Genomic DNA, 11972 nt, shown 5'->3' on the forward strand with positions numbered 1-11972 from the left:
ACACTGAGGTCAACAGGGTTCACGTTGGTGAAGTCTGGGCATCACTAGTCAGCACAAAACTGATTTGGATATTGTAGATTCACAGATGTCGACTCCAGGCCTCGAGGGCCGGTGTCCTACATGTTTTCTAACTAGAGTCCCTTAGAAGCTCCTCATTGGCCAAACACACCTGATCCAGGTAATCAGCAGCAGATAAGGCAGGATTTCTGGAAAACCAGCAGGAAGTCGGCCCTCGAGGCCTGAAGTTTGACACCCCTGTTAGATGGTCCAGTCACTGCAGGTTTGGACCTCAGAAGAATTCTAGAACTTCCCCTGATTTCTCCAACACACCCCCAACTCTCTGTTCAAGGTGATAACGCTCCACCACATGGGGGCAGAATGGTCACCGCTGGACTTCAGGTGGTGGGAGTGGATCAAAGGGTCGGCCTTTCTCTCATTCTTTCATCTTCTTTTAGCCGCTTATCCCTTTCAGGGTCACTGGGTAACTCGGCTGCTGATGGGCGAAAGCGAGGAACACCCTGGACAGGTCGCCAGGCTGTCGCACACTCCCAGTCATACCTGGGGGGCAATTTAGTGTCATCAATGAACCTATGTAGCATGTTTTTGGACGGTGGGAGGAAGCCGGAGTCCCCGGTGAAAACCCACGCATGCACGGGGAGAACATGCAAACTCCACACAGAAAGGTCCCAGCTGGGATTTGAACCGGGGCCTTCTCGCTGTGAGGCAAGAGCGCTAACCACTGCGCCACCGTGCAGCAAAAGTTGCTTTTGATTTGAAAAATTCAGATAAAGTAAGAAAATAACGTTTGTTGGTAGTATAATACATACAGTTTTGAAAAGAAAATCCAGAAATGATCAGTCAATTCATTTCATGCCTTTAGTTACTGTAGTTTTTGAAATTAGCATTTTGTTTTAAGGCACCAAATGACTGGAACAACCTCCCTCCATCACTACGCTCTATAAGGTCCTTCCCAGCTTTTAGAAGAGCTCCTTTGGTTCATTTTGAACACACGTGCCATTGTTTTTAGTTTTCTTATTTTACATCGCCTTTTTTTAATTGTGTGTTGTATATGGATTTCTCTCTTTTTAGCTAATAGGAAGCTATTACTTTTTTTTTTATGTAATCTCTTGTAATGAATTGAGATGAGGAGGAGAGGTGTATTATGTAAGCCAGTGGGTTTTGTATGAATGTTGAATGTGTGAGTGTTGTTGTTGTTGTTATTATTATTATTTATTATCATTATTATTATAATTATTATTTTGTTTCTTGTTTTGTTTTTATCGTCAAATTAGTTTGGTTAAGTTTTCACTGCTGATATTTCTTCTCTGCCATTCTTGGTTGTATCTGTTATTTTTTTGAAAAGGAGGACCCTCTTGAAAACGAGATGTTTCATCTCAAGAGGCTTTATCCTCCCATTCTTGATTTCAAATGTTAAATAAATAAATAAATAAATAAATCTAGAACTTTAAATTTGGTCTCATTAATTTAATAACAGGAAATTTGCATGAAAAAAATAAATCCACTGGTACAAAACGTACAAATATAGTTCTACAAACTACAAATGAAATCATTTTTTTTTTTTAATTGCAGAATAAGAGCAAATAAAGATAAATATGTCAAAAGGGGCAGGTGGGGGGAGGGGGTGTACAGCATACTGAACGTTTTATTACTTTTTGTTTTTAATGGGTTAATTATTATATTTTAACACTTTTTACATATTCATTTTAATGTATGTGTTAATCTACTTTGCCTTTTCATCATTCAAATAGAACAAAAGTTGATCCAGTTATTGAATCTCAACAATTTGGAACAATAAATGTCTTTTTTACAAACGGAATTCCCTCTTTCATAGAAGCTGGATGGATGAAAGTGTGTGAGCAATTGTTCATCTGATGGACAGTCATGGTCATTTCTTAGATCGTGAAGATTTTAAAATTAAATATAATTTGAACTCTAGTTTAACTAAAAATTCTAAAGTAATTAAAGTCATTTCCCCCAAAATATTTAATTTGATCAGAGGAAGTTTAAATTAATCAACAATCTGACCACAACTTCCAAAATTTTACATTTTAAAATTTTACAGTCCCCCGACTCGATCCAAAACAGACGTGTCCCTGATCAGAACGGATTTTTTTCATTTTCTTAACTTCCTAAAATGAAAGAAGTCAAGTCAAGTCAAGTCAAGTCAAGTAGGCTTTTATTTGTCAAATATGCTGAGTACAGGGCATACAAAGCACAGATGAAATTTCTTCCTCTCTCCTCCCTTTGTGCAAACAATCCATTTTAAAACAAACATTAACCCACATATACATTTAAAGAATGTTTAAGGTTATGATTTAATATACAAAATAATATATGCCTGTTATGTCATAATGATATTGAAACTCAAAGACACGTCGTCTATGATTGTAACTTGATTTATATATTTTGGCAGAATTTACATGATTGGATTTTAACAAAAATAAGTGACCTTCATTTAGCTCTATCAATATTCAGTTATTTCTATTAATAAAGACAAAATAATACCGTTTTTGTTTAATAATTTAATTATTTTAGGGACATTATTCATACACAGCTGTCATTAAAAAAAAACGTTTAGTTTTTCAGAAACGATTTGAATCTTTTATGTTGGTCCCTTCAAAGACTAGAATATAATAAAGCTTTGAAACTTTTAGATAATGTATTAGTTTATTCAATCTAGTGCCTTTTTCTTTCTTATTTATTTATACTTTTGGGTTATTTTAATACATTACAAATGTTTTATTATATGTATTTATTTTTTATAATTATTTTTTATTCTTTTATTGGCTGCTCAGACTTTAGTACTGTATGTTGCTTTAAGATTGTACTTAGCCCTTTGTTTTGTAATTGTCATTGTGATAAGAAATTTGAATTTTTTCATTAAAAAAAATTATAAAATCTTGTCTGCCCTCTAGTGGTGAATCGAGGGAATAAAACTGGAAAGGGACGTAATTCATGATGTGTCCACAAGAGGGCATAAACTCCTCACTTTCGTCTTTATTCCACCTGTTCACCACGAGCTCCTTTGGGCCCCCGGGGGTGTCTCCCGCATCTCACGCTTATATACATAGTTAAGGTGGTTTAATCATTTTGGAGAACGGGTGTTCGGGATGGAGTGAGTCATTGTTGGTGCATCAAGAAGGTCTCAGAGGCTCTGGAGGCGGGTGGAGGTGAGGATGCGCGTACGGCTCTAAAGAAAATGTTCAGATTTCTCACCGTTCACTGCATGAGCTCCTGCGCCTGCGCCTTCCCACCGTCTCTTAGAGATGTATGTTCATCTGCGAAAATAAATAAATTAAATTAAAACGCGCCAGCAAGACTTGATCCATTTAAAATAATTATTAAAGCCACTCTAAAAAAATTATATTTATCAATACCATGAAAATTAAGAGAAGATATGAACTTTTCTCCATTTTTAAGGCGCGTCGCGCGCTCGCACGAGGCGCATCAGGAGAATAAAAATCTTAATCATCAGGATTCCATCTCCGAGGTTTCTTTCAGATCCGATAAAATCATTAAATTCTGGATGTGGACGGAAGATGCATCTCTTGTTATAATTCCACTCAGATCAATCTGGAACATGAAGTGAATCACAAATCTCAGCTAAATCCCAGAGAAATGCTGCTTTTGGCTCAGATCACGATAAAACTGAATCAATTCATTGATGTTAGACCGTCTTACCTGGGTGAGGCGTTATTCAGAGAATCTTGAAGATGCAGTTGCGCCAAATGCGCAAAAAGAACTGCCGCCACTAGGGATGAAAAAAAAGATTGAAATTGTGCGTCCCAGAAAAAGATGATCTGGATTTTTGTCCACTTTCTTCTGGAGACAGAAAGACCCACGCGGCTGTGCGTGAAGATAAGATGGATCCTCCTCAGAGGTGTCGTTCAGATGCTCTTTGCCTCCCTCTCCTCCACCCCCTCCCCCCAATCTCTCTTTGCAGCAGACATCTCTGGACTTCTCCACTCTGCGTCAAACCAACCGCCGGGAAGTGGAAGAAAAGCCCAGAAAAACTTGTTTGCAGCGTTGCGTTCTCCCCACTCAGGTACAGAAACTCATTTTGTTACACAAACTGAACTAAAGTCTTCATTTGGCGCGGGAGGGGGCAGAACACGCGTAGATGTGTCCGCGGATCTCAGGAGAGCTGTGCGTAAAAAGACTCGTTGCGCATTTGTGGTGGGCATAAAAATCAAATAAACACTACAAAAAAACGCCTGATCTATCTATATATATATATATAATATCATTTTTAAAATATAGATCTAAGACAAATAGATGCGAAACGAACTACTTTAAGTAATAAACTTAACCAAAAATGCAGGTCTGTAGATGTGAATCAAATAAAATCTGCGTCAGTCTTTGGTGACGCAGCATCAGACAGAGGCTCACGCTCATTCCTGCTCTGGAAAAAGGAAAAAGAGATCCAGACATGGTTTAGTTCGATTTTTTCCCTCATCCTTAAAATGATTCGGATCCAGATTTAAGGACAGATGTGTCGTTTTTCTATCAAACATCTCAGCCCTTCATCTTTTTTTTCTGTGAGCTCCTGGTTTAAAATGGTCTTTTGAAAATAATCCTGACACATTTCTTCCTTACCTTTCTCATGTCAAAAAGAGACACTTCTTTATTTGATCAAAAAGTTATGAGGATTCTGGTTCAGTTCGGTTCTTACGGGATGTTTTTGCTCATGTTCTGTCAGGTTCATCATCCTCGGCTGTTTTCATTTCTGTTTATTATCTGGTTTTCAATTTATTCTCCGATAATCTGCTTAGTCACATTTTTGCTTCTCCATGTTTTAGTTTATTAAATGTTGAAGTTTCTGCCCAGTCTATATTGTGTTTGGGTCCCTCCCCACTAGTTCTTGCTAAAAATGTTTAAATATTTCCTCATAACTTTTAGATGATTCCTTTATAGGGAAAAGCTAATTATTTCAAATCTTCACATTTTTATTTTAATTACAAAGGAATTCATTTCAAGCACATTTTAGTGCATCTGCTTTGCTAAATTTATCCAGAATGAAAAACTGACATGGAAGCCGATGCATTTTGGCATCACTGAAACATCATCATGCTGCAGCAGAAGAGCCAATGATGGAGGAGGAGTCCAGAAATTCAGCTTCATAATCCTAATTTAGGAGGTTGGGCTGGAAATATTCGATTTCCAGTTATAAGATTGTCTTTTTGATTTATCAGGAACAGAAAAAACAGAATCAGTACATGCAACCATGTTTTAAGGTTCATGACTGCACCTTAAAACAGGCAGAAGGAACATCCTCTGAACCTCCTTGAAAAGGCTTCTGCAGCTTTTGCACTGAGATCAACGAGAACATTTATAAAGAATAAAAAATAAAAAAGCAGGTGTGACAAGAAACCTGACTGAGAAAAACATTAAACAAAACACATGTTAAAAAATGTTAAAAAAAAAACTAAAGTCATGGAATTTTACAGGAAAAAAAATGTCAGGCAATAAATTCTGGAGCTTTTCTGTTTGCTGCAATAAAACAAATACATGTAATTTCTGCTGAAATGGAGGAACTTTAATTTCCCTTTAAAGCTTAAATACATTAACATTTACATGTTGGCTTTGATTTTACTTTGTAAATTGATTTATTCAAAGAAAACAGTACCAGACAGCATCAATTAAAAATGGGAAAAAAAGGCAACTTTAAAGGAAAAACAAGCAAAAAACATACTGAGGAGGAATCACCAGAAAGGTGCTTCTAACAGTTTAGATAAACTCTTTTGAACTCTTTCTTCATTTAGTTCTGAAATATTTTTTCTTTATTTGGCTCTATGAGAGATTTCCATTCTATGTATTTACATGTTTATTAGTAAAAGGATCTCATTCTGGTCAGGATGGTTTTCTAAATAAATGGTTTATTCATGTTGGAGCAGCAGAAATATTCCTGTTTATCTGATTTTGAATGGAACCTTCATGTCTGATCATGTCACAATTGAGCAAATTGTTTTCAGTCTAATGCAGGACAGAAAGCATTATTTGACAAAACAAAACCCTTTGATCACAGCCAGGAAAATTACCATGAGATTTTACCCAGCATGCAACAGTGTTTCTAGATCTAAATAAGATCTAAAGTAATCAAAAATAGACTCCCTTTGCTTTACATTTTGTTGATACATTTCTCATTATTGCTCCAGCTTAAAGATCTAAAAGTTATTTAATGCAGTTACAACTCCCCCTGTGAAAAAGAAGATTCAATCAAGGTCCCAGATTTCTAAAGCTAACAGCAGAAATAGTAGATAAAGCTGAGAGTCATCTGCATAGAAGTGAACAATCTGACCCACCGATGGCCCGCTCCTCCTTCGCTGCTCGCTGCCTGCCTGAGCTTGTGGGAGGAGCTACCAGCTAATTATTTTATGCTATCCCAAAAATACATTATGGAAACACATTAAACTCGCATTTTAAATAGCAATTAAAAACAAGAGTTTCTACACCCAGAATCTTGATGCTTAAATCAATTACACAATCAAAATTTGCATCTCATTCAACTTTTACTCAAATATATATCTCATTTAAAAAATTTTAAAAGCACAATTTGGACATTTTCTATTCAAATTAACCATAGCATGATCGCTACATGAAGCTGTGTCTGTGGATATCTCACTTAGAATGTAAGGAAGACACGGATGATGTTGAGAAATCTGGTTTATTTATTGTGAAGAGTTCTACAAAAACATCGATTTCACGTCTACATGTTCATGAGATCATTCTGAGATTCTGGGAGGTAGTTCACTCTCGCCCCATGGCTGGTTCCTACAACAGCCGATTCCACGGTGTTTCTGTGTTTCAGTGACTGAGTTTGAAGGCTCACTGTATCGCTTTAACTCGAGAGAGTAAAAATAAAATCAGTGGATTTTTTTATTATTATTATTATTGTTTCAGGGAAAATAAGAAAAATATCTCAAAGTTCAGGAGCCGGCAGCCCCTGAACACTGCAGCGGCTCTCTGCCGGCACATCGAGTGAGCGAGCTCCACTGGCTCCCGATAGGCTGACTGCAGCCAGAGAGCCGCCGTGGGTGTGAAAGGCTGGTGATCTGTCCAGAGTGCATCCCGCCTTTGCCCAGCAGTAGCCGGACAAGCTCTGGCAAACCCGCGGCTCTAGTGGGTTGAGTAAATGATGCAAGTTCAGGACAAAAACACTCATATTGGATTAGTATCCGCTGATCAAGTCACTGAAAACGTCACCTTCCAAAAGCTTAGTTCCTGATTGGTAGATGTGACGAGGCGACCTTTCGATATTTGAACTCTTGCTGCGGTGGCCGCTCAAGTCACGCTGCTGCTAGACCGACCTGTCGCTCAAATCGCGTCACAGGACTTCAGATTGCCTCGATTCGCGTCTGTCTTTGACCTAACTTTGAAACTGACCTCTTCTGCTACACGAATCACATTCGGTGTGAACGCAGCATGAATGCCAGAAACAGAATGGCAGCGTTTGTAATGCGAACACTGATTTCTAAACATTTAACTGTGTAATTCTTATTTTGTTTAACACTGAAAGTCACTCCTGTAGAAAAACATCTAGACCAGGGATGGGCAACTCTGGGCTTTGAGGGCTGCATTCCTGCATCGTTTCCAACATTTAGCATGTTGTAATTGGCTTTATGTTTATTTTCCAGCTATCCTGGTAATGATTACTTGAATTATGTGTTGATCAGAATCCAAATTTTCTGTTCATTTATTGTTACCAGAGCAGCTAGAAAAGGAGAAGGTCGGTAGATCTTGTGAACCAGTACCGAGCAGCCGTGGTTTACTGCTTCTGTCATCTCAATGTTTTCCAGAACATGGCCGGATCCCTGGAGAAATTTTTCGCCAAGAATAAAAGCGCCATTGAGGCAGTGATGGACATGCTTGAGAAGGGAAATGAGGTGCTGGCGAGCTCTGTGGGGGACATCTTCCCCTTTTGTGAGGTCGTTTTTCCGGTTGTTCAACTGGCCTTGGACAAAGTTCAAAGCCCAGAGGTGATCTATGCTAAAGAGCAGTTCCTCACATTGAAGGATAAGATGGATCTTCTCTCCAGCCAGCAGGAAGAAATCAACTGTGAGATCAAGAAGGCAGGCCTTGACTCCGATTTGTTCACAGTGGAAGAGAACATTAGGAACCAATTTCGGAAGTTTATGGACTTCTTGGAGGCAAGGGAACAGTTCAGAGAAGTGAAAAAAAAGCTTTTTTTGGATCACTTTTCTAAAAGTGGTGGAGAAAAGAACCTCTGGACTCTCTATATTGAGATGGAAAAAATTTTGGATATTGTAAAAAGGTAAGTCTTTGGCTCTGTGCAGATTGATGGTAGTAGTTGTTTACCGATGAGTGTTAAACCTTTCTGTTACAGTTACGTAGCGAGGAACCGCCGTCTCCTGGAGGATTTCTGTGTTCGGCTGAAGGAGCTCCTCTGTTTGGGGCTGATCGCTCTGATGGGACACTGCGCTCTAACCGAACAGAGCCAAGAGGAGAAAATCCAGGAGTGGAGTCTGAAGATAAAAGACATAGAATATCAAATGAAGTCTGCCATTGAGTCCTGTATTGCTGCTTTCCCAGAGCAGGCTCAGTCAGACGTAGAGCGCCTGCTGCAGGAAAAGAAAGACGGAAATCCTCATCACGTGGTAGAGGGGCTTCTGGAGTTCTTGGTGAAGAAGTTTGACTGGGTCTGCTGGTCCGTGCGTCTCGTTAACCACCCTGAGGGCTTCTTCAAGAAGCACTGCACAGGGAAGCCCTTTCACCACGTGACGGGACAGACACGTTTTGAGGTCCTACGAGGGGACAACGTCCGCCTGGTGGTGTCGTACAGCACCAATCCTCAGCCGGTGCCACGAGACGACATCCAGCAGGCGATGGAGGGTCTGGGCAAGAAGGGGAACCCTCTCGCAGTGGTGGAGATGCTGGAGACGCAGCTGTGCGGCTTCTTCATTCATGTGGTCAGCTGTCAATGCAAGCCTGAATGTGTCTGGAGCTTTCCAGAAGAATGTCACTACTGGGAGAAGCACAAGAACTGGGTTGTGTGTGTGCACTCCGAGTGAGACAAATCACTTTCTGAAACATGCAGGGAAAAAAAGTTTCATGTGCTTGGTTGTGCTAACAAAGGAAGTCTAAAAATCCCAGGATGCGTCTAAACTCAAACATTTAAAGTTTTCCAGAAAACCACACATAACTAAATAGGAGCAAAGACTCCATAAGGGTGGAATAAAAAGTCTCAATCTCGATTGCATGCCCAGACGGGAAAAAAAAGTCATGCATCTTTGATAATGTTTAGGAGGCCGGGACAAATGTGGAGGGTTCAGCTGTGAATTCTGAACCGTTTTAAACCCAAACCTTTTTTTATTCACCAGAGAATATTAATGTTTAAACTCAAACGTTTGCTCAGTGAAGAAGCTCATTTACAACATGATGCTGCGTAAGATCAGTTAGGTGGGGATCGTCGTTACCATGGTTACCACCATGCAGCATCTCTTTTTTTCCCTTAAACAGTCTGAGGAAAAGGTTTTGGTGAGACGCCATTTTCTTCTGATACAGATTTCTAGCTGCTGCAGAGCTGGTGATCATCTCTGGAGTGTTTATCCTCCAACAATGTTCTGTAGGTGAAAGATGGAGACTCCAGGCACACCACCATACCGCCAGAGTCTATTAATAGCTGCAGCGCAGAATGCCTGCTATGAAACAGACCTGAGCAGATGTTACTTTAACCCTGTGAAGACCAGACATAGAAGAAATTTAATTTTTTTGGGAGTCAAGGTGTTCTTTTATAATCCTTTGATAAAATCCACTAGAAAAATGTCAATGTTTTTATTTTTTATGTGTTTTGTTTTAATTGAGAGAGATAATAATAATATAGACATGGGAGTTCTGGAAAAATTCCCTTATTTAGCCACCATCTCAAAATTGATCCACACATTGTGAACAGTGCAAACATATTTTAAAGAATTAATTATCAATATTTTGTATTATTTAGTCATTTAAGTGTGAATAAAAATAGACGATTTATTCTCAACAATAAGTTACGAAAATTAGCTAAACTTTTCCTGCAAGAAGTGCCTTTTTTTAAGAAAGTCATGGAATCAACCATTTTTTTGATGAGCAGGAAAACTCCTTCTACTGCCTCTAGTGGAATGATGAAGAACTGCAGGGCAGAAGATTTGGATCAAATGATATCCAACAGGAAAGTTAAGGAAAGTTTAGATCAAACTAGTAAGATAGAGGTCTTAAAAATGCATGCATCAAAAAATGGAGCGAATGGTTATTGTTTCATCAATATATGTAAGCTTGTCTTCATGAATTATTAACCCACATTTTATCAAAGATGTCATTTTTAAACTGAGAACCAATTGGAAGGTCTCACTCCTCTGCAGGCTGGAGAGGAGATCAAGATCCAAGTTTGATCACGTTTATTGATCATTTCCATTTCCTGTCTGGATGACTGGAAACACCAGACACTGTTTAGAGCCAGAGATCATACAAAGTGAGTTAAGATGCTGCTTTTACCTTCTCCTTTAATAAAGCAGCACAGTGGGGGTGTGGGGGTGAGTGTGGGGGGTGTTCTGCTTAGGAAGGAATTTACCTGAGTCATCTGTTGAAAGGGAATAAAAGCATTTGTCAAACACAAATGTAACCTAAATTCTCTAAATACCTGAAAACGTTTTATCCAATCTCGTTTTCCTCATATAATCAACATAATCAATCAACATAATCAACAAATGGCTGCGTTATTAGATAAATGAAAGTTAATTAACAAAATAAACATTTAACAAATAGCAATTGTCTTTTACTAATGACTGCATGTCACCATTTAACTGGTTTAGACATTATCCACTAACTCAAGTATTAAAACGTTTTCCTGATGTGTCAGGAGAAGATTCTGGACTTCCTGCCTCAAAAAGAAGGTTCTGCTGAGGCGACACCTGAAGATCTGTGAAAAATGTCTCAATGAGTCCAAACCTTCGTATTTGTAGACTGTAATGTACGATCTACAACTGTGCATTAATGTAACAAGAATAAAATGAATACTGCCGTGTTATTTTGTCATCTGTCTTTTAAGTTTTTCACATCAATGTTTACACTCAAATCCTAAAATCCACATTGTAAAAGGATTAAAATCTCCTTATAGTTGGAACTCAACAGAAGGGAAAACTGGGGAAAAAAAACAACAATGTGCAAAATTAACAAGACGCCACACACGTAACCAAACAAGTGATTAGCATTTAAAGGGAAACCAAACAGGGAAGTTGGAGGCTGACTCCGGCCACAGCCGAAATGTGAAAATCCAGTTTGAGGGGCGGGGCATGGGGGCTGGACTGTTATCATTACTGGAGCTACAGATCATGACGTAAAACTTCTGAAATGACATGGGACTTATTTTGACCAATCATGAAATTCAAATGTAATACCTTGTTTCAACCTGTAGGGGGCGGAACACAAATGGTCTTGACTATATTTTCAAGAACAAAACAAGTTGATTTTCATTTGTCAAAAAAATTTGACAATGACCAACAGCCAGCACTTTTAAAGCTCCATTTGTAGAGGTCAACATAGAGTTTGGTTACCCTTTAAACCATAGCCATTGACTGTGAAAGAGCACTGGACTGAGTGAGTGTGACGTCACCCTTGGAAAAAGGTCCAATGAAATAAAGTCAATTCAGTTGCCATCTTTCTGCAATACAGATGCTGCCCTGTTAGAGCCAGAAACCGTCAATAAGCACTGATTGGTCGAAGAGGATCTGAGTTTCTATGGCAACCATTCTCACCATCCACACCATGTTAGCAGCCGAGAGGGTATGTAGTGACACCTGTATATTAGATGCATTATCTGTTATTTTTATTTCTATAGTTTCTATCAATGAAAAATGTCCAGATAACCTTTTTGTGCCTCTGTGTTCCGTTTGTTAATCTCCTTGGAAGCTTTTCCGTCCACAGGTGGTGGTCAGAGAACCACCTCCCGTGATGATAGA

At 38.8% G+C, this 11972-nt stretch overlaps 1 protein-coding gene across 1 annotated transcript; it reads left to right on the forward strand.

The window, feature by feature from the left end:
• Positions 1-2321: 2321 nt before the first annotated feature.
• LOC112136559 lies at positions 2322-11041 on the forward strand. Its single transcript, XM_024258315.2, has 4 exons — positions 2322-3191; positions 3965-4066; positions 7818-8293; positions 8366-11041. Exons 3-4 carry the CDS (start codon positions 7821-7823, stop codon positions 9048-9050), a joined length of 1158 nt encoding a protein of 385 aa, XP_024114083.1. The 5' UTR covers positions 2322-3191; positions 3965-4066; positions 7818-7820; the 3' UTR covers positions 9051-11041.
• Positions 11042-11972: the final 931 nt, after the last annotated feature.

The sequence above is a fragment of the Oryzias melastigma genome, linkage group LG16 (assembly GCF_002922805.2).
Source record: "Oryzias melastigma strain HK-1 linkage group LG16, ASM292280v2, whole genome shotgun sequence".
NCBI classification, from domain to species: domain Eukaryota; kingdom Metazoa; phylum Chordata; class Actinopteri; order Beloniformes; family Adrianichthyidae; genus Oryzias; species Oryzias melastigma.

Coding starts and splice junctions, on each gene's coding strand:
- LOC112136559 (XM_024258315.2), top strand. CDS start 7,821: ATGGCCGGATCCCTGGAGAAATTTTTCGCCAAGAATAAAAGCGCCATT. Junction 8,294..8,365: donor ATTTTGGATATTGTAAAAAG/GTAAGTCTTTGG, acceptor TTTCTGTTACAG/TTACGTAGCGAGGAACCGCC.